Source organism: Molossus molossus, unplaced genomic scaffold (genome assembly GCF_014108415.1).
Source record: "Molossus molossus isolate mMolMol1 unplaced genomic scaffold, mMolMol1.p scaffold_m16_p_1, whole genome shotgun sequence".
NCBI classification, from domain to species: domain Eukaryota; kingdom Metazoa; phylum Chordata; class Mammalia; order Chiroptera; family Molossidae; genus Molossus; species Molossus molossus.
Window position 1 is genome coordinate 35,349,047 of NW_023425344.1, and position 24,012 is coordinate 35,373,058.

The window sequence follows — 24,012 nt, forward strand, 5'->3', positions numbered from 1 at the left end:
CTGACATTATTATTGCTGGGACATGATGACAAAAAAAAAAAAAGCTGGTTTTTTGTTTCTGAATGTTCTTACAGACAGCATACCCACTTATTGCCTGCATTTGGGGGTACTGTGGTTGAAGGCAGCATTTTTACCACCCTTCCCTTGTACATGAATAAAGTGAAAGGATTGGATGTAGGAAGACCAAAAGAGACACTGTTCTAGTCCAAAAATAGAGTAATGACTGCCTGAATTAGGTATGCAAAGAAAGGGATAGATCTGTAGAACTACAGGGGTGAATAAATGGAATTTAAAGAAAACTGAGCTAGAATGGCTTGGAAAATGGTGTTATACATTTAACAGAAATACAAAGGTTTGCAGAGTTGGTTTGTAGAGGAAAACATTAGCCTAAATAACAGTAGCATGAGAAAATAATATACCATCTTTGCTTCTCACAGTGGGGTCTTGCTAATTTGAAATCAGAGAAACCATAAATATTTAAAGCAACTAACACACCTAATTTTATTAGGAAGATTTGAAGACTTTCAGTTTACACTTTGTCATTTAAACATGATTTTGTGTTTAGAAAACTGATCAAATTAAGATTGATAATTCAGATAAAAATTTAGTTTTTCTTATTTGGATAACATGACTATGTGGTATCCTATGAAATTTTTTCATTTTATTCTGTCTTTCAGGCAAATTTAGTGTATATTGCCTGGTTCTATTTGTAGTCTGATTCTTCAAGTTACCATCGGACAGTTTTCACTGTGTATAGATGTCATTGTGGCATTGCCCCAGAAATTTGAGAGATACATAAGATCTGTTGGAATCATCATAGTTATTTATTTTAAATAGAACCTTTCCAAAACAGTTGAGAAAAGATGATATTTGATATTAAGTCCTCATTTTAAAAGTGTAATTGTTAATAGACACTATGGATTGCCAGTGTACATATAGTTGGTTACCTTTTGTCCTCATTTATTCCACTGCTATCACAGTGGCCTGATTCCTATTCTTCCAGCTTACTAGGGGCACTCCTGCCTCTCAGGTCCTTCACCATTCTCTTTCCTTCTGCCTAGAATGCTTTCCCCAGATACCTGTATGACTCACTTCTTTTCTTCCTTCCGATCTTTGCACAAATGTCATCTGAGGGAAATCTTTCCTGATCACCCTATTTATAATTGCAACTTAAGTCTCCTTCCTGTTCCCCTTACCTACCTAGTTTTCTTCTTAGCGACTGTTATCATCTGGCAGGCCGTATACATATTTTACTCTTTATTATCTGTTTCTCCTTTCCTAGAATATTAGTTCCATGAAAACAGGAACTTTGTCTCTAGTTAGCTACTAAATCCATTGTACCTAGAAATAGTATCAGGAATAAAGTAGATAATTATTTGAAAGGATGAATGAATGAATGAATAAATGAGTAAACGAATGAAAATATAAATAATTGAAAGCATGTATGAATAAATATGTAAATAAAGAATATTCTGTGATGATAGTATCCTGTATTTCTGTGGGATAGGTATGAGGTAGTGCATTATAAAATTGATAATTTTAGGGTTGGGGATTTTTTTTTTTTAATCTTCACCTGAAGATATGTTTTCCACTGATTCTAGAGAGAAAGGGAGAGGAAGAGAGAGAGAGACATTAATGTAAGAGAAAAACATCAATTGGTTGCCTTCCATATGCACCCTGACCCGGGGTCAAACTTGCAACCTGGGTATGTGCCCTGACTGGACTCAACCCAGACCCTTCAGTGCGTGGGATGATGCTCTAACCCACTGAGCAACACCAGCTATGGTTAAGTTTGGAGAATTTTTTGCTGATCTGCCCGGCAGTATTTAGGTTGGCATAAAATATTATTTGGCTACAGTAATGTAGAGTGTTGTAAAATTTGAAATCAAATACATTTGTTACTTTTTAAAAATGTTTACTGGCTGGTTTGGCTCAGCAGTTGGAGCATTGACCCGTGGACCGAAGAGTCACAGATTCGATTCTAGCCAAGGGCACATACCTCGGTTGCAGTTGAGTCCCTGGCCCTGGTCGGGTTCATGTGGGAGGCAACCAATCGATGTGTCTCACTCACATCAATGTCTGTCTGTCTGTCTGTCTGTCTGTCTCTCTCTCTCCCCTCCCACTCTGTCTGAAATGAATGGAAAAATATCCTCAGGTGAGGATTAAAATAAAATGTTTACTATCAGAAAGAGTGATGGGGTTAAGCAAATAGAGCAAAAGAGAAATTTTTTTTTTTTTTTAATCCTCACCCAAGGATATTTTCCCATTTATCTTCAGTTAGAGTGGAAGGGAGAGAGAAACATCAATGTGAGAGAGACACACCGATTGATTTCCTCTTGTATGACCCTGACCAGGGCTGGGGACCAAACTGCAACCGAGGTACGTGCCCTTGACTGGAATTGAACCCTCAACTCTTTCGTCCGCAGACTAACGCTCTGACCGCTAAGCCAAACCAGCCAGGGCAAAATAGAAATTCTTAATTCCCTTTGATGATATATTAGGTTTCCCTTTCTCAATGATTGTTTATACTCTGGCCACATTTCTCTCCATAGATTAGATAGATGATAGATAGATAGATAGATAGATAGATAGATAGATAGATAGATGATAGAGAGATAGAAAGATATATCTTAGAGGTATGTGAAGTTTAACTTTCAAATTGAGTGAAATTTTAAAGCCACTTAAATAGGTGCCAAATGCTGGTAGGAGTGGGGCCCTCATCAGCTCATCGGAATCATAGTGAGCTTTAATTGTGGGTGGCTCTATTGCTGCTCACATGCCAATTTTGGGAGTTGCGTTGCAATGAATAGATTAGTAGGATTTTTGAAAAAAGCTTGGAACTCCTCATTGATCAGATGCTCTGACTCCTCTGTCGTCACACACATACGTACACCCCTCCCATCCGATATGCATATGTGCACGGCCCAGATATTTTGCTACACAAAGTCTGAAGTATAAATTTAGTTGTATTCTACAAGATGATGTTGAACATAGGAAAGGCACTAGATTGTGACTCCTTTGAGGACCTGCCTGGTTCTGAGTTTTCTTCTCCTTTTTGAGTATGGGGATTACTGTTTTATTTTAGGGCAGTTCATCTAACAATAACTGCTTTGCCAAAGTCCGCTTTTTTTTGCATTAAACAAGTACGACATTTACATTTATTTTATTCTCTACTGTGTGCTTGTGTTCATCACTTTTACTTAATGAGCTTTCTATTCTTTGCATCTGTAGCATGTTTGCTGGTGGTTTGTTTTCTCTTTGATATTTTGATCGATTTACATATCATAGGTTTTCTCATCTATAAGAAACTTTCTGAAAGTATGCACTTTGTACTAAGATTTTCATCCCCTTTTCTTTCCAGTTTAATTCACTAAGCATCACTTTACAATTCCTTTGCTTCCAGATTCTAACATATTTTCACCTTATGGTTTCTGTTTCTTGATTAATTTTCAAGCTTGTATTAAAATATTCAAGTTTACAGAAAGCTATAGCCTTTATCTTGTTCTTACAGGCAAATATTACAGTTCCTTATTTTTCAACAGCTTCGCAAAGGCTGAAAAATTTGCCTCGTACTTCCCTCAAAGCCAAACAGTTGCTTCAAACTTCATCTACAAAAAGAGGTAACTACAGCCTCTTACTAAGTTTTAAATTTCAGCAAATGGTCAGTCAGGTTAGTTAAATCTTATACCTTTTGGCATACTGAGTCTTTGATGTCTATAAGGCACATTTTAGTCTTTTTTTAATAATAATAAAATGATGTTCATTCATTCTCTGTTACTTGGATAAATTCAGAAGAAACTAATCTACAGAGGTATGTATTGGGATGCTGTTCTGAAAGGAATAAATGATACATCGCATTTAATATTAGAGAATTTATATTTTTCTTACCTAAAACTGAAGGTCATTGTTTTAATTTAATGTTAGATGAACTGAAAAATGCTTTAAAATGAACCAATTTACATACATTCTGTATGTAATGTTATTTCTTCTGACTTTGATTTTTGGATTTACCTTTCTGTAGGATGAAATGGGAATGCTTTCATATTATAAGTCCATTGACGTTAGATAACAAGTTGTGATTAACCATACTGTTTGGAATATTTATGGAGTGGTAGCTCCACGTCTGTAAAAACAGGGTTGACGAAATATATGAAGGTTGGACACCGAAGCTATCACATTGGTTCCAAGAGATTGGATGTATGGGCAGCTAGAAAGAAGCAGATTTGGGAGAAAGAGCATGAGATCAGGTATACAGCACTAATACGAATGAATAGAAGCCCCAGAGGAAACAGGACAGAACAAATATAAGCAATGAGGACAAACATTTCTCCTATCCAGGACATGTAGATGTCCTGATAGCTTCAGAACTCAATAAATAACAAAGTTATATAAGGAGGATAAAGCACTAAAGGGCATTATTTGGAAAGAGGAAGTTTGAGATTTGCTTTGTTAAAAAAATATTCTGTTAATATGGTTACAAAAGTACTGAAATAGATATCTAATAAGTTCATTGATGTAAAAGTTTTAGCAGTGATTTGGTGGATTAAGTGTAGTTTAAGGAAATAGTTTTAGATAACAGAATCTGAAGGAAAGAGAATAGTCAAATAGAAAATTAGTATGTGTGAGTGTTTGTGTTTTGAATATCAGAAGTTGATCATAGACCTCCATACAGATGTCTTTTGATATCACTGTCAGAAATTAGACTGTATAGACTATGTTCTTTTGATGGAGAATGAGGTGACTTATTTGGGATCATTATAGAAAAGGAGATCCTATAGAGATTATTCGAGAACCTTAGCCCTTTTTTTTTTTTTTTAACATACTTCTAGGTATGGGAGGTGGGTGAAAACAGGTGGACATGAAAGGATTGTAATGTCTAAAACAGAGCAAGCAATTCCTATATAACTGTAAAAAAATAGAAGATTTTAAGTTTATATAAATTTTATTTGTATGCCTCTGTAAGCTGCTTCATAATGTGTTTTAGGATCAGGTAGGTTTAAATAATTGTAAATTTTACTTAAAGATTTTATGTTATGCCCTGGCCGGTTTGGCTCAGCGGTTAGAGCGTTGGCCTGCGGTCCAGAAAGACCCGGGCTCGGTTCCCGCTAAGGGCATGTACCTTGGTTGCAGTTTGTCCCCGGCCCTGGTTGGGTTGTGTGGGTGGCAGCCACTCGATGTGTCCCTTTCATGTCAAAGTTTCTTTCTCTCTCTCTCCCTCCCACTCTATCTGAACAACAACAAAAAAAAAAACGAAAAATGTCCTCGGGCGAGGATAAAAAAAAGATTTTATGTTACTGTTTATTTGGTTAAGAAGATCATAACTTCTTGCTGATTTTTTTTAATTGACCTATAGCAGTTACATTATTTTTGTGACTCTGAGCCACCAAACTGCCCACACTCTATCATAAGATGACAAAAGACCTAGTCTCCCTAATTCCTGGTACTCGTGCTGTCTAGTTGACTTAGTAAAGGGAGAGAAGTTTGTGTGTGTGAGAGTTTGATTTTGTTGCTCGGTTTTGTTTCATTTTGTTTAATCTCTTACTTATTTAACTTCATCCAGACTCTCATATTTTCTGGTTGGTATTATGGCTTGGGGATGATCATTTTACACTGTAAGTTCTAAACCAATTGAAAAACGGGCACAGGTATGTGATAGAATTTAAAATGTTAGCTTGATTATTGAATTAGCTTAAAGCTGATTTGGAGAATACCTCTTGGATCCAAGACCAAAATGGGTGTTCTAATTTCCCCTCGTATCTGGACTTTGAGAAGGGGGGTTCTGCACTAGACTGTGGGATTCTCTGTTCTTGTAGGATGTGAGGCAGACAGGATTCAGACACCATGTGTTCATAGGTACCTTTAGCACATTAAACCTGTCTAATAAAGATACATGTACCAGATGGTAAATTGTTCCATAAATCAACTGTTTCATTCTGAGGATGAGCCTATAACATTTTCTTAGAAAGCAGATGCACTTACTTTAAGGGTTCCCAGAAATGGGATGAGGAAGAAGAGGGTTCCCTTTAACAATTGGAAATATGGTCACTTTGATTTTAAATGTATTTAGTAGTAGCTAGAGTTTGATGATGGGAAGAGAGGTCAGAACTGTGTTGTCTGGCACAAAGAGACACGTTGAACATTTGTTGAAGGAACAAAATCATGTCACTAACTCATGAAAGGCTAGACATTTTCTTTGCATTTTCTTCTTGCAAGGTTTTTTATTTTCTTCAGCCCATCCTTCTCCTTGAGGAAGAAAATCCATTGTGCCCTGGCTGGGTGGTTCAGTTGGTTGGAGCATCATCCTCTACACCTAAAGGTTGTGGGTTCAAATTCCAGTCAGGGAACATACCTAGGCTGTGGGTTTGATTTCTGGTGAGGCGTGTATGGGAGACAACTGACTGATGTCTCTCTCATATCAATATTTCTCTTTCTCTCTCTTTTTTTAAATCCTCACCCGAGGATATTTTTCCATTTATCTTCAGACAGAGTGGGAAGGAGGGAGGGAGGGAGAGAGAGAGAGAAACATTGATGTGAGAGAGACACGTGGACTAGCTGCCTCCCGCACGACCCTGACCAGGGCCTGGACCAAACTGCAACCAAAGTATGTGCCCTTGACCGGAATCAAACTCGAGACTCTTCAGTCTGCAGACTGATGCTCTAATTGCTGAGCAAAACTGGCCAGGGCCCTCTTTCTCTCTCTCTCTTTTTTTTTTCCTATCCTCACTTAACATTTTTTGCATTAATCTTCAGATAGAATGGGAGGGAGAGAGGGAGGAAGAGGGAGAGAGAAAAACATTGATGTGAGAGAGACACATCGAGTGGCTGCCACCCACACAACCCCAACCAGGGCTGGGGACAAACCGCAACTGAGGTACATGCCCTTAGTGGGAACCGAACCCAGGACTCTGGTCCGTGGGCCAATGCTCTAACCGCTGAGCAAAACTGGCCAGGGCCCTTCCTCTCTTTTTTTTTAATCCTCACCCGAGGACATTTTTCCTTTTTTTTTTATTTTATTTTATTTTATTTTATCAGATAGAGTGGGAAGGAGAGAGAGAGAGAGAGAGAGAGAGAAACATCAACGTAAAAGGGACACATCGAGTGGTTGCCACCCACAAGACCCGATCAGGGCCGGGGACAAACTGCAACCGAGGTACGTGCCCTTAGCGGGAACCGAACCTGGGACTCTCTGGGCCGCAGACCGACACTCTAACTGCTGAGCCAAACTGGCCAGGGCCCTTTCTAAAAATCAATGAAAACAAATCCTTGGGTGAGGATTTTAAAAAAAAGAAGAATTTATTGTGTGTTTCTAAGGCTTCATAGAAATGACTCTTAAACTGCTTTGATGAAGAGAGTTTCATTTCCAGTTATTGGGAACTCAAGGAAGTGGAGGTAAATAGGGAAGAAGATGAAGACTAGTTAGAAAAAGTGAATGCAGAGATCAGGACAAATTAAAATGTAGAAACACATTTTAATTTAGAAGGAAAGATTGAATGAAGAAGGAGTTAGTGATGATAATTGCTACAAGATAACACTGTATTGTTTCCTTTTTATCTCTCTTTCTCTTCTAGCCCGTCTTTACTTCTTCTATTATAGTTGTAGTCAGAGCTAGCCTCTGTCCTTACAGTTCTTAGATACAGCTAAAATGATAGGGCCCTGCTTGGTTTGGCTCAGAGTTTGGAGCGTCAGCCCTCAGACCAGTGAGTCATGGTTCAATTCCAGTCAATGACATGTTTGTTCGTTCCTCAGTTTTGGTTCATTCCTAGTCCTGGTCCAGTCATACGGGAGGCAACCAGTCGATGTGGCTCTTATCACATCAGTGTCTCTCTCTCTCTCTCCCTCTGCCCCTCTGTCCCCCCTCCCTCCCTCGCTCCTCCCTCCCTCCCTCGCTCCTCCTTCTCCTTCTCCCTTGCTCCTCCCTCGCTCCCCCTCCTCCCCACTCTGTCTAATGATAAATAGAAAAATATTCTCGGGTGAGGAATAAAAAGTTTTTTAAATGGTAGGAGTTGCCCTTCTCCCATGACCTTGTTTTGTGAAATTTGGAGGATGGATAAGGAGAGAACATGGGGACACAAATTCCTCCTAAAGCATCTCATGCTGTTTTGGGAATGATGATTGAATAAATTTTATCTAGATTTTTATTACAGGCTCAATAAGGCTTTTATGGTTTTCCAAGATCTGTTTTTCCTGTTTAAATCTTGACTGCCTCTATTTCTTTTGCTGAGAAAGCCCGAGACCAAAATTTTCTCTCTGAAATTTGTGCATGGATTTTTCTGATTAAATAAATACTACTGCATTTTAGAATATTAAAGTTATAGCTATAAGGTTATTAAAGATCATCTAATTACAGTTAACATCATTATATTTCTATTTCTCCTTAACCGCAAGTTTATACTTAAGGCAAAATGCTGCTACCATTAGAGGGAACATTATACCATAGTAAAACTCCAGCATTTTATATCTTCTCTAATTTTCCCTCAACTTATGCGTTAACCTTGTTAAACTGTTTCTCTCCCCATCTTGAGATTGTAGAACTTTTTGACTTGGTCTTTCATAGATTCTGGTGCACTTACCTAAGAAGTTGAGGGTTAATAAATTTAAAAGGATTTTATAATCTGTTTTTTAAACTTTATTGTTTTAAAATATAACACAAAATCAGAAAACCAGCCCTGCTGGTTTGGTTCAGCAGTTGGAGCATTGGCCCATGGACCAAAAAGTTGTGGGTTCGATTCTGGTCAAGGGCACATACCTCAGTTGCAGTTCAGTCCCTGGCCCTGGTCGGGATCTTGAGGGAAACAACCAGTGTGTCTCTCTCGCATTGATGTTTCTCTCACTCTCCCTCCCTCCCTACCACTGTGTCTGAAAGTAAATGGAAAAATATCCTCAAGTGATTTTTTTTTTTAAATAAGAAAACCATATAATACATAGAGAGCTTAATGAATTCTTATAATCCCCACCCATATCAAGAGACTGAACTTGTTACCTCAAACTCTCTCCACCTGTCTGCTTCCAAACACAGTCCCAACCTCCTTTCCCAAAAGTAGTCATTCTTCTGAATTTTTATAGCAATCACTTCCTTACTTCTCTATGATTTTTATCATCCAAGTAATAAAACTAAAACTAGTTTCATCTCTTTTAATATATGTCATTTTAAGTTTCTCTTAATTTGTAGTTAAGACTAAATGTGTTAACTCTTTGACTCCCTCTTATTGTTTATCTGAAGAAACCACCAGGATTTCTGTCACAAACTGGATTTTGCTGATATCTTTTCCATGGTGTCATTTAGGAGGTTCTTCTGTATTTCCTTTAAATTGGTAGTTGGATCTAGATGCTTGATTAGGTTCAGTTTTGTTATTTTGGGCAAGACTACTCCATAGGTTCTGCTTCAGTGAAAGGTGCATAAAGTGAGGTTGCCTTTTTTTGTGGCGTTAGCAATCATTGATGTTTAATACCTGTAGTCCTAATTTATTAGGCACAGTAGTCCCCCTCCCCTTATATGCAGGGGATACGGTTTAAGACCCACAGTGGATGCCTGAAACCTTGGATAATGCCATATATACACCATGTTTTTTCCTATACATGCATACCAATGATAAAGTTTAAATTATAAATTAGTCACAGTAAGAGATTAACAATAATAACTGGTAAAAGAATAATTATAACGATATTCTTTAATAAATTTTACGTGAATATGGTCTCTCTCTCATAACTGATCTGATAACTGAAACAACTACTAAGTAACAAGTAGGAAGCATATACAGCATGGATACACTGGACAGAGGGATGATTCATGTCCTAGGTGGGACAGAGCAGGGACAGTGCGAGATTTCATCATACTACCCAGAAGAGCACGCAACTTAAAACTTATGAATTATTTATTTCTGGAATTTGCCATTTAATATTTAGGACTGTGAGTAACTGAAGCCTCGAAAACAAAACCACAGAGGGAGCAGGGGCTACTGTATTGCAGAATTGGGTCATTCCCATTCTAGCATTTCTTTTTTTATTTGTCAAAATACTGTATAAATATTTGTCAAAATACTTATTCTTTGGTCACCGAATGGCACAGTTTCATTAGGAAATTCAGAATAAATGCTTGTCTTTTCCTTTATTTACCAGTTTACAAAATAAAACATTGGCAAATTATCATCCTACAAAGGTGACTGATTCTTTTTTTAAATATGTATCATTATGAACCTATAGATTTAAACTTTTTGTGTGTGGTTCATTCTATTCTGGACATTTTTTTCAACTTTGGTGAAAACTTCTTCAAATTGGCTTTCCAACCTTTTTGACTCAACCCTAGTAGTCTTTGATAACTTCTTGCTAACTGGTATGACAAGATATGCTCATCTTCTACCTTCTTTGCCATAGACCTTGATTTAGTCATTTCTCCAAAAAGTCCTGGATGTTTTGGTGGGAAATGGTATTTCAAAACCATAGTTTATGTTTTTAGTTATGCTCATTGCTACTGGGTTGGTCATTGTTTCTAGGTCTTTTCACTTACTAGAGCAAATAAATATATGTAGATTTGTGTTTGTGTATTTTTTATTGAATGTCTTAAGTTCATGCCGATACTTCCTATTCAGATTCAAGGGCTTGAGAGTAATTACTTCACTATTTTTTAACTTACATCTTTATCTCATTTATTCTGCTCTTGGAGTCCTGTCTCTCAGCAACACAGAGAGTTAGAATAACATTTATTTATTTATTTTTATTATTTTTGTTACAGATGTTTCTCCTTTGTCCCCCATTGATACCCTTCTCCCACCCCCACCCCCCCACCCCCGCCAGCATTGTTATCTATGTTCATTGGTTATGCACATATGCATTTAAGTTTTTGGTTTATCTCTTCCCTTCCCCCGTCCCCCCGCTTCTGAGATTTTTTAGTCTGTACCCTACTTCTTTGTCTCTGGGTCTATTTTGTTCATCAGCTTATTTTGTTCATTATATTCCACAAATAAGTGAGATCATGTGATATTTGTCTTTTCTCTGATTGGTTTATTTCACTTAGCATAATACTCTCTAGGTCCCTCCCTGTCATCTCAAATGATAAGAGATCTTTCTTTCTTACAGCTGCATAATACTCCATTGTATATATGTGCCACAGCTTTTTTATCCATTCATCTATTGATGGACACTTGGGCTGTTTCTGGATCTTAGAAATTGTAAATAGTTTATTTCATACAAAATCTTCTGGAGATAATAATAGCATGAAAACCAGACAATACGATTACCAAAAACAGTTTACGAGCCTGGCCAGTGTGGCTCAGTGGTTGAACATTGACTCATGCACCAAGAGGTCACCAGTTTGATTCCTAGTCAGGGCACATTCCCAGATTGTGGGCCTGATCCCCAGTGGGGGGCATGCCAGAGGAGGCCAATCGATGTTCTCTCTCATGGATGTTTCTATCTCTCCTTCTACCTTCCTCTCTTTCTCTAATCAATAAAAATTTCTTTTAAAAATAACAGTTTATGAAACTTTTTACATATGTTTGCTTTTTCTTTTTTAGTTATACTATATCTACATTTTCAGATTAAATAGCTATTATATACTTTTCTTTATATGACTCATTTAGTCTTGGCTCTACATTGAAATATGTTTGATACTTACCACCAGCCTATATGTTATTTTCCATGTTTGAAACTCACTCTCTAGTAGATTCCCCAAGAAGGAGTTACGGGAACAGTATCCATTTTCTCAGTTTTTGCATGTTGCTGACAGCTTGTCTGCTTTTTTTATTTTTGAAAATTATTATCTAGATATGAAATCTTTGGCTCACATTTTCTTTCCTTGAGTATCTTAAACACATTACTCCATTTTTGTCAGGAATAAAGAATTATTTGTTACAACCATTTTGGTCTTTTTATCTCAATGTCCAAAGGATGTTTTCTTTTTCTTTAATGTTCAATAATTTTTGAGACTATGTCTTAGCGTTGGCCATTCTCAGTTGATTTCCCCAGATATATGATGCGTTCTAGTATGGAGTTACAGATGTTTTTAAATTTCAGACAAGGTCTTTTGAATTACTGTTTCTGCTATTGTTCTTGTGCTTTGGTTTTCTTTTTTGTGGGGGCTCCTGATATACACTGGTTAGATGTGCTTTGCCTATCTTCTGTATCTGTTGTCTTCTCTTTATTCCGCTCCATCTTTCTTACTTTACTCCTGTTCTATAAAAGTTTCTTTTTATTGTCTGTTTCTCTTAAAGTGTAATCTATTGTGTATGGTAACTCATGTTCCTTCTGCCTTAAACTTTATTTTGAAATGATTTTATGTCTAATTCTCTTCTGTGTTCCTTTAACTTTTTTTTTTTATTGTTTTCCATCCTGAGTTATGATGTTCTTTTATTTCTTGTATAATTTTCTTAAATGTTTTTGGAATCTGAAATACTAGATTTGAATTTTCACCTTTTGTGTGTGTGTGCATGGTGGACATGGTTTCTGGCAAGGTTCCATCATTAATAGAAGTGTGTTGGTTCACAGCCTCCCTTCCAGCTGTAATCTGAAATTGGACCCCTTCTGTGGAGGGCAGAGAGAGACTGGAGAAAGAGGCAGGCCGCTCCCAAGTTGGTAGGTGGCAGGCTTAATAAGCAACAGAACTTCCTTATGAGGCCGGTTTCCAGATATTCATATCCACCTGCCAGAATATTAAAAGTTTACAGAGAGTCCTTAACTGGGTTCAGTCACATACCCACATTTCTGTCTCGAGGCTGTATCCTTGGAGCAGATTCTGGGAGGGGTGAAGCGAGCAGGGAATGCGCATTCCAAGGACAGAAGGCTGTGAGGAGCCTCTGGTTGCCCACATCCAGCTCATGGGTCAACTTCAACGAAGCATTAATTTGTTTCTTTCTTTTTTCCTTACAATAACATTATGTGAGATTTGAACCCATCCTTTTCTGTTGCTTATTTTTCTGTGAAACTTGTTTTTTCTAAACATTTAGAGAGTGATATCAGATTTTCTCATTTTATGGCTCTAGAGCTCCCTCTTCTGTTGTTTTAGGGAACTTTAAAAAATATGGCTTCTTATTTTGAGATTTTTTTGCCCCCTCCTACTTTTATTTATTTGTTTTGCAATTACAGTTAACATTCAGTATTATTTGATGTTAGTTTCACATGTACAGCATAGTGGTTAGACAATCCTACTTTACAAAGTGTTTCCCCTAATATTTCCAGTAGCTACCTGGCACCGTATGTAGTTATTATAATACTATTGACTATACTACCTAATTTGTATTTTACAACCCCTTGACTGTTTTGTAATTACCAGTCTGCACTTCTTAATCTCTGTCTTTTTCACCCAGCCGTCCACTACCCCCCCTTCCCTCTGGCTACCATCAGTCTGTTCTGTGTATCTAGAAGTCTGTTTCTATTTTGTCAGTTTATTTTGTTCTTTAGATTCCACATATAAGTGAAATCATACAGTGTTTAGCTCTCAGACTGACTTACTTCAGTTAGCGTAATACCCTTTAGGTCCATCCATTCTGTCGTTCTTTTTTATCTCCTACCCTAATTTTAAAATGTGTCCTTTTAAAGTGTACAAGTCAGTGACTTATAGAATATTTACAAAATCTAACAACTTTTTAGTGCTGTCAGAAGTTAGAGATTTTCATCACCCTCATAAGAATCACCAAACCCATTCACAGCCACTCCCTAGTCCCTACTTATTCTGGCCCCTGGCCACTGCTCATCTTTTAGTCACTATGTATTTGCCTGTGCTGGACATTTCATAGAAATGGAATCATACAATACATGATCTTTGTGATTGGCGTCTTTACCTTAGCATAATGTTTCCAAAGTTTATTATATTGTAATAACATATATTTGTATTTTGTTCCTTTTTATTGCCAAATAACACTCCATTGTATGATATACCAAATTTTGTTTATATATTCATCAATTGGTGGACATTTGAGTTGTTTCCACTTTTTGCTGTTGTGAATTACTGGATTATTTATTTATATCTATCAATCTTTTTATGTGTATGGGAGAAAAGTGAAGCCCATTCCCAAGGTTTCTTCTGCCTCTTGTTTAATAAATTTTCTCTTGATAACTGTATGCTTATAAACATAATGGTGAGTCATGTATACTGATGGGAGAAGAAATCAAAGGCTTCTATGCCTTGTTATTTTTTTATTTTATTTTTATCCTCACCCGAGGACATTTTTCCATTTTTTGCTCAGGTAGAGTGCGGGGGAGAGAGAGGAACAGAGAGAGAGAGAAACATCGATGTGAAAGGGACACATTGAGTGGCTGCTACCCGCACAACCGACCAGGGCCGGGGACAAACTGCAACAGAGGTACGCACCCTTAGCGGGAACCGAACCCAGGTCTCTCAGGACCGCAGGCCAACGCTCTAACCGCTGAGCCAAACCGGCCAGGGCGCCTTGTTATTTTTTTATGATTACTCATCAGCTATCACAAATGTAATATGCCTTGGTGTCATATCTTATGAAACTTGCCTTGGATAGTAGCCTCACAAAAATAGCCTCACAAGTTAAGTTTTTCTATCTACTCCCAGAGGTATTTCTCTTTTGGTTTCCAATAAAGAATACCAATCTGGGGATCAGGAGACTTAGACTCAAGTCCTATCTTCTCTAGTTGTTTGCTCAACTGATCTCTGATTTTGGCAGTCTTCTTTCTCTGTACAGAAGACGACTGAAGTAAATAGTCACTAGTAAGTAAGTGACTAATCTTTTAACAAGGATTTTTTTTTCTCACTTTGTAATGAGAGGATCATATTTACTTCATCTCTATCTATGGTTTTTCACAACCAGAGCTTATTTTTAAGTCATTATGTCAGTAATGACTATCATTGATGGTGCACAGACCATTGAGCAACTGGGATGATGTAATATAATAAGGGATAGTTGACAAGGAAGTATTGTCTTTGTTCTCTATTTTATAATTGAAAGGCATTTTTTTTTTTTTTATTGATTTTGTTGGGGAAAGAGAGAAACATTGATGTGAGAGTGAAACATTGATTGGCTGCCTCCTACATGCCTCCTACCAGAGATGGAGCATGCAACCCAGGCATATGCCCTGACCAGGAATCGAACCTTTCGGTGCATGGGACAAATCGCAACCGAGCCACACTGGCCAGGGCAAAAGGCATATGTATTTTAATAAATCTTATTCTCCCCATTAGTCATAGTGGTCTGTGGTTGCCATGTATATTTTTATTGCAAACTACTTATTAGACATTTACATATTTTTTTAATTATACACTTAATAATTTATAGTTTGTTGGACATATCACTGTAAAGACAACCACTTGGAGTATCTAATTTTTATATTGTTAGATACATGTAGGATATATTTATAAAATATTTTATATTTAGTGAATATGTAACAAGCTAAAAACAGTATATAATTTACTCAATTTCTCCATTTCAGAGTTACGTTAAGTGCCTGCTGAATTATCTAAACCTTAATTAGTAAACATGATTTTTATTAAATGCTTATTAAAAGATGAAAATGAGTATTTTAAAAATATAAATCCTCATTTCACCCACTGTTGCATTTTAGAGATTACTTAACTTAGACACCAAGGTTAGCAGTCTTAGTCATATGTCAGTTTTACATAGAGTTCTAATTCTTGCTCAGAGCAGATAACACTTTATTTTACACCTTGATTCAAGTGTAATTCTTTTTTTTTTTTTTTTTTTTAATTTTTTTGTATTGATTTTAGAGAGAAACAGTGATTTGTTGTTCCACTTATTTATGCATTCATTGGTTGTTTCTTATAGTGCCCTGACCTGGGATTGAACCTGCAACCTTAGTGTATTGGGATGATGCTCTAACCAACTGAACTACCCGGCCAGGGCCTCAAGTAAAATTCTTGCTCGTAGAAATTATAGTGTACTGTCATAATTAATTCAGTCAATAGAGCCTAATTTACTTGATCTCTATATTTTAGTTAATTTATAAGGGCAGTCTAGGAGACTGTCCTGAGTGACACTGTTGCATATCTTTACAGAGAACTCAGCTGCAGCAGGCTGAAAGGCACCGTATTCCTCAGATAAGGAAGGCATGGATGTGATATGTCTTACAATTTGTCCAGTATATTTCACATTTACCAATAATTTACACACATATTACTTATTTGATCTTTGCACCTAACCTATGATATTTGCTGAGATTTATTTTTATTAAATTTACATCTGAGTATTTCTTTTCTCTTTTAGGGGAGCAATGCAAATGGTTTACATTTTTAAATTTTGATTTCTGTACATTTATTGCTAGTATATAGAAATATAGTCAGTTTTTGTATATTGATCTTCCATCTTGTGACTTTATTTCTAAAAGTTGTTTTTTATAGATTCCTTGGGATTTTCTGTATAAATAATCATGGAGACAGTTTTTTCCATTCAAATCTATGTGCCTTTTTATTTCCTTTTCTGGCTTATCATCTAGAACTTCAGCAGTATGTTGAATAAGAGTGGTGAGAGCACGTGTCATTGCCCTGTTCTGAATCTTAGAAGATCCTTTCAGTTTTCCATCATTAAGTATAATGTTACCTGTAGATTTTTTTTGGATGCTCTTTATTGAAGTTCCCCCTTTCCGTTCCTATTTTTCTATGAATTTTTATTATGAATTTATTGAATATTGTCACATGCTTTTTTTAATCAATAGAAATGATCAAGTGATTTTTCTTTGGCCTGTTTTGTATTGGATTACATTAATTGATTTTCAAATATTGAACCAACTTTGCATCCTGATATAAACCCCGATCATGGTATAAAATTTTATATATATATCACTTAGTTCTATTTGCTAATATTTTGTAAGAAGTTTTATGTCACCCTGGCCAGTTTGGTTCAGCGGTTAGAGCGTCGGCCTGCAGTCCAGAGAGACCCGGGTTCGGTTCCCACTAAGGGCATGTAGCTCGGTTGCAGTTTGTCCCCGGCCCTGGTTGGGTCGTGTGGTGGCATCCACTCGATGTGTCCCTTTTATGTGGATGTTTCTCTCTCTCTCTCTTCCTCTCTCTCCCTCCCACTCTATCTGAACAAAAAAATGGAAAAATGTCCTCAGGTGAGGATAAAAAAAAAAAGTTGTATGTCTATATTCATGAGGGATCTTGTCTGTAGTTTTCTTTTTTGATACTTTCTTTTCATGGTTTTGATATCAGCAGCTAATACTGGCTTTATAAAATGAACTGAAATTTGTTTTTTCTTCTGTTTCCTGGTAGAAAGTGTGTAGCATTGCTGTTAATTTTTCTTTGAACATTTGACAGAATTTCCCAATGAAACCACTTGGGCCTGGAGATTTCCTTTTTGGAGGGTTTTTTGAATTACAAAATCAATTTCCTTAATAATTATTTGACCTTCAACTTATTACATATCAGTTGAGTTGTCGTAGTTTGTGAGTTTTAATGAATTGGTCCATTTCATCTAAGTTGTCACATTAATGTCTGTAAGAAGGTTCATAGTACTCCCTTATGATCTTTCGATGTCTTCAGCCTCTTTCAGTGATATCCCACTTTATTACTGATACTGGTCATTTGTTTTTTCTCTTTGTCAGGCTAGTCAATTTTAATGTCCTTTTGAAAGAACTAGTTCTTGCCCTGGCCGGTTTGGCTCAGCGGTTAGAGCGTCGGCCTGCAGTCCACAGAGACCTGGGTTCGGTTCCCGACAAGGGCACATACCTCGATTGCAGTTTGTCCCCGGCCCTGTTTGGTGTTGCGGGTGGCAGCCACTCGATGTGTCCCTCTCACATCAATGTTTCTCTCTCTCTCTCTCTCTCTCTCCGTCCCACTCTATCTGAACAAAAAATGGAAAAATGTCCTCTGGTGAGGATTAAAAAAAAGAAAGAACCAGCTCTTTGTTGTGTTTTTTTTCTTTTCTTTTCCATATTTAATTTTATTGATTTCTGTTCTTTATTATTTTCTTCTGCTTGCTTGAGTTTGTTTTTGCTCTACTTTTTCTGATTTTTTTAAGTAGGAACTTACTAACTTAGGACTCTTTGTGTTCCTAATTGTGACGTACAAATTTCCTGTTATCTTTTAGTTATTAGTTTGTAGTTTGATTTTATTGTGATCAGAGAACGCATTCTTTATGTTTTCAGTTCTTTTTAATCTGTTGAGTTTTGCTGTATGGCCCAGGATACAGAGTGTCTTTGTGTATATTCTATAGGCACTTGAAAAGAATGTGTATTCTGCTGTTATTGAGTGGACTGTTCTGTAAATGTCAGTTTTAGATCCTGTGGTTCAGGGTGATATTGAATTCTTCCATATCCTGGCTAACTTTTTGTCCAGTTCTATCAGTTGTTGAAATCTTAACTATAATTGTGGATTTGTTTATTTCTCCTTTCAGTTCTATAAGTTCTTCCTTCACATATCCTCCATACATATTTAGGATGTCATCTCTTGTTGGTAGTTTGACCCTGTAATGATTATATATGATCTCACTTTGTCCCTGGTAATTTTCTTTTTAATTATCTGGGGAATTTTTTTTTTTTTTTATTAATTTATTTTTGTTATAGATGTTTCTTTTTTTTTTCTCCATTGACACCCTCCTCCCCATCTCCCCCTAATTATCTGATGTTAATATGTCCACTCATGCTTTCCTTTAGTATTGTTTGCATAACATATTTTTCTTCATCCTTTTACTTTCAACTTCTCTATATTGTTATTTGTATTTGAAGTAAGTTTATTGTAGATGACATAAAGTTAGGTCATGGTATTTAATGCACTCTGCCAAATATCTGTCCTATAGTTGGTGTAGGTAGACCATTTACATTTCATATAATTATTGATATGCTTAGATCTATCATGTTATTTGTTTTCTGTTTGGTTTTGTTGGGGTTTTTTTTTTCTGTTTTATATTTCTCTATTTTTTATTTCCTACCTTCCTGTAGGTTATTTGAACATTCTTTGGAATTCATTTTGACTTATGTATAGTGGTTTTTTAGTGTATTTGCACAGTCATTGTAGTTGTTGCATTACATTATACTATGTATATATAACTTACCATATATGTATATATGTAGATATCATAGTCTGTTGGTGTCATCATTTTACCAGTTCAAGTATATAAACCTTACCTCTCTTCATGTCCCTTTACATTGCCCCACTTATAACTGTCTTAAATATTTTCTCTACATCCATTTTCTTTTTATGTTTTTTTTTTCACTGATTTTTTAGAGAGAGAAGAAGGGGGAGAGGGATAGAAACATCAATGTGAGAGAGAAACATCGATGGCTGCCTCCTGCATACCCCCTACTGGGGATAGAGCCTGTAATCCAGGCATGTTCCCTGAGTGGGAATCGAACTGGGACATCTCAGTTCATACACTCAGTCCACTGAGCCACACCGGCCAGGCTACATACATTTTCAACCATGTCATTGTTATAATTTTTTTCTTCAACCTTTACATATAATTTTGAAAACTCAAGGAGAAGAAAAGCCTATTGTGTTTGCCCATATTTTTGCTTACCCTGGTCTTACTTTTTGATATTCCAGGGTTCCTTTTAATCATTTCATTCTTGGGATAGGTCTACCGGCCACAAATTCTCTTGGGTTTTTGTTGTTGTTGTTTGTATGAGAATGTCTTGATTTTCCCTTAATTCTTATTGGGTATTTTCTCTTGGTCTAGAATTCTGGGTTGACATTTCTTTTGTTTCAGCTCTTGAAAAATACTGTGGTAATTTCTTCTCTCTTCTGTGGGATATGATACTAAATCCCTTCCTTTCCCCTTATAGATTAGATATTATTTCTCTCTCTGATTTCTTGTCTTTAGTTTCAGAAGTTTGATTATGGTGTGATTTGGCATGGATTTTTTTGGATTTATCTTTTGGTGTTTTCTAAGCTTCTTGAATATGTGGGTTTATGTCTTTTGCACATGTGGAAAATTTTTAGTCATTTTCAACATACTTTTTGACCTCTCTTTCTCTTTTTCTTCCAATACTCCAATGATATGCAAATGTTAAAGTGTTTTGTTATAATCACCCAAAACTCTGTTTTTATTGTTGTTTTATAGTTCATTTTCTTGCAGTTGTTCAGGTTGGGTAATTTCTTTTGTTCTGTGTCTTGCAGTTTACTGATTCTTTCTTCTGTTCTCTCCATTTTATTGTTGAGCCCATCCATTGAGTTTATTTATATATATATATATATTTTTTTTTTCTATTTTAAAATTTTTATTTCTTTTTTACATGTATTTTTTGCTAAGACTTTCTCTTTTTATTTCAAGTGTTCAGAATTAGTTATTTAAGCAATTTTATGATGATTACTTTAAAATCTTTGTCAGATAATTCTATCATCTCTGCCATTATGGTGTTAACATGTATGGGTTATCTTCTTTTATTCCATTTCAGATCTTTCTGGTCCTTCGTATGATGAGTTCTTTGTTACTGTAATCTGGACATTTTTGTATTATGTTATGATATTTTGGATCTTATTTAAGCCTTCTTTTTTATATGCCATTTTCTGATTCTACTCAGGCATTTAGTGGATGGAGGGCAGAGGCATTTCACTACTGATGGTGACAATAGAAGCCCAGGTTCTCTACTCAGTCACTGTTGACAACCAAGGCGGAGGGACTATCTGGGCAAAGATTATAGTTCCTCCTCCCCACAGTGCCTTCACCCACACTATGGTAGGGGTAGTTTTGTTTCCACTAAGCAATCATGAAAGTCCTGACTCTCCAGTAGGCCTCCTGACATCAACCCAAGGGGAGGGGGAAGATTACCTCATTACTGTCTTCTCTAACCCTTCCCTGGAGAGGGTTTTGTGGTGCCTTGTTAAACCATATAAAGATATAAGTCTGGGCTTCCCCCTGGCTTTTGCTGGTGTGGATGGGAGTAGGGTCATGGTTTTCTGTGGTGTTTGGCTGGAGTAGAACAGTTGTTATCTGAAAGTTTTCCTTCCTAGTTTTTTGTTTAGAGAAAGCAGACTTGTTTGGTCGGTCATACCCAAGGGCATTTCCAAGTTACCAGTTTCTGCAGCTCCAATCTGGGATATAGGAGGCAAAAAGAAACCCTTGGGAACTCATTGCCATGTTATCCCTCAGGTTACAAGGTCCTTAGGTAATCTTTCTTTTCTCTACCTTTCAGATCCCTCTTACGTCTGTTTTATACTTAATGCCCACAGTTTTAAATTATACTTAGTGGGAGAAACAGGGAAACATTCATCTGTTCCCATTTTCCCAAGTGGAAGTCTGAGATTCACATTTTAAAAAATTTTTAGGAGATAACCATTTTCCTGGAATAACTATTAATAGTTAAAATGATGATCAGAAATTTTTCCAAAGGGAAAGATGCTTTTACAATGTTTACTTTTAAGATAAGATTTGAATAAGATACTCAGATTTTTCCAGTATTTATAAGGCTGTAATCTCTATATGCTTTTTAGTTTGGATAATTCTTACTGTTATGTCTTCAGGTGCTTCTTCTACGCATTTAAACTATTAATTCCTATCCAGTGAACTTAGCATTTTGCATATATCATAAATTTTCATCTTTAAAAGTTCTCTTTCTTTTAAAAATCCTTTATTTCTCACCTCATTATGTTTATATTTTTCTTTATGTCCTTAAGCATATATATTGGTTCTCTTAAAGTTATTGCCAGCTAATTTAGTAATCCTATAACTTCTTGATCTGTTTTCTGTTGACTAATTTTTATCTTGGTTTGGTTATCATTTTTCTGTTCCATATATCTACTAATTTTTTATTGGATAGTGGACATTATGAAGTTTCATGTTCTGTGCTGGATTTTATCTTTTTTCAAATAGTGTTGGACTTTGTTTTGACAAGCAGTTATTTATGGATCAGCAAACATTTTATTATTTTTTTAATTCTCACCCGAGGATATTTTTCTATTTATTTTCAGATAGAGTGTGGGGGAGGGAGAGAGAGACACATGAGAGGGACACATCAACTGGTTGCCTCCTGCACAACCCCTACCAGGGCCGGGGACGAACCACAACCTAGGTGCATGCCCTTGATGGGAATCAAACCCACGACTCTTTGGTCCGTGGGCTGACGCTCTACGGCTGAGCCAAACCGGCCAGGGCACCAAACATTTTCTTAAAGGATCAGATAATAAATATCTTAGGACTGTGAGTTATCTGGTCTCTCCTTGTAACTACTCATCTGTGCTCTTGTAGCTGGAAAGCAGCCATGGACAATATATAAACACATGGATGTTGCCATGTTCTAATAAAAGTTCACTTACAAAAATAGTTGGCTTTCCCATGGCTGACAATTTGTTAACCCTTGCTTTAGAAGCTTGTTTTTAAGTTTTGTTAGAGTAGATTTAAAATTATGGCTACTTTTTTTTTTATCCTCACCCGAGGGCATTTTTTGCATTTATCTTCAGAAAGAGTAGGAGGGAGAGACGGGGGAAGAGAGAGAGAGAGAAACATCGATGTGAGAGAGACATATCGACTGGCTGCCACCCACACAACCCCAACTGGGGCCGGGGACAAACCACAACCAAGGCACATGCCCCTAACGGGAACCGAACCCAGGACTCTCTCCGGTCTGTGGGCCGACGCTCTAACCACTGAGCAAAACTGGCCAAGGCATGGCTACTTTTTTTTGGAGCGTCTCCTGATTGCCCTGGATGTTCAGCAAGGATTCTCTAACTGGTTGAAACGCCCATGTTTTCTACTCCTCCGTGAGCTCTGGAAGCTGTCCAGTCCTCTGCTCAGGCTCATGGCGCGTTACTCAGTACATGCACAGCTCAGCGTCTAGCCCCGGCTCCGGCAGAGCCTAAGCTGAGTTATGCAGTCTTTGGGAGCAGCCCTCCTCCGAGGTACTCTGCCCTCCAGTTCCAGTTTTTGTCTTCTCCACCCAGCAGGACAACTGCGATCTGCTCTGCAGTCCAAAAAGTGTCTCCAGAATTCGCCGCCCCCCCCCAAAAAAAACAGGGTACTCACAGGGCGCACCACGTTACTTTCCTTCTCTCAGGAGTTACAGTCTTGAACTGCCTGTTGTCCAGTGTTTGAAATCTGTTTTCTATATCTTGTCCAGTTCTATAGGTGTTTACAGCAGGGGGTTAAGCCCCTTCCCAGTTCTGCCATCATGGCAGAAAGCTTCTATGCTGGTTTTCAAATAAATACTCAAGTTCCATTCCAAACTAGATACACAGTCAAGTTTGAGAATCAAACTTAAGTTTTTGGAGCTAAGTAAAGGTCATCTGAGCACATCAAGTGCTGGGGCCTAGTATGTGTTCAGTACAGAGGCGCTGACGTTTGGAACTCTAGTCAAACAGAAGGCAGGAAGGAGGAAGGCTATGTTCAAAAAACTTTATTGAAAGGAGGGTAGGAGATGAATTTCCCTATTTTGGAGTTTTGAAGCTAAGGCTCATCTCTCTTCTTTCACCCATACACCAGATGAAAGGCGTGGCCAGACTCATCCACTTTCCTCTTTCCTCACTACTGTGGTAGACCTTGCTCTTGTTTGTATCCTTTAGGTGGATTATAAGTGAGAAGGATGAAGTTCTGTGGAATGTTCCATTTCTACAGTTTTCAAACCAAGTCCCTGGCCTAAGCTTTTCCTTCACTCATATCCTCCCCAAACTAATGGAGGTTGAGAGAGAATAGGGTGACCTCTATCTGCCTGCGATTCATTTCTCCCTTTCCCCCCTTTTCTCTCTGAACCCCACTTGAGAGTTTTTTGGTTAGGTAAAGCATGTTAAGATAATATCTTTAATTTACATTATGTGTAGCCATCCATGGCCATCTGAAGAAACTAAGACCGATGCCTTCTGAGAGGTCATTTATTCAAACAGAATAAACAGGGAAGATGAATGTGTCCCCCAGGAGAGCTGAGCTTACAGTGCTACAGGACCACCATAGTAATAAGATTTATTTGAGCTAATTTAACTTTAAGATTACTGCAAATTATACATTTTATTCTTTCATATATCAATATTTGTTTTAATAGAAAAGTGTTCTAACTACTTAATAGAATAGATATTCCCAAAAAATCACATAACATGATATGCCCGTGGTTTTATAACTTTCCTACTTAGTGAAACACAACAATAGAAGCAGTTTTTGTTTCTTTTTAATAATG

At 37.0% G+C, this 24,012-nt stretch overlaps 1 protein-coding gene across 4 annotated transcripts in view; it reads left to right on the forward strand.

The window, feature by feature from the left end:
- Window positions 1–24,012, forward strand: part of SLAIN2 (SLAIN motif family member 2) — a 73,563-nt gene that overhangs the window by 44,452 nt on the left and 5,099 nt on the right. For 2 of the 4 annotated variants that reach the window (XM_036271788.1, XM_036271808.1), the window contains exon 7: window positions 3,543–3,620. The exons of 1 other annotated variant lie outside the window; for it this stretch is intronic. In XM_036271788.1, the coding sequence (XP_036127681.1) occupies window positions 3,543–3,620 (78 nt within the window). Of the gene's footprint in view, window positions 1–3,511; window positions 3,621–24,012 lie in introns of all 4 variants that reach the window. One more of the 4 variants, XM_036271802.1, reaches the window with a different exon arrangement.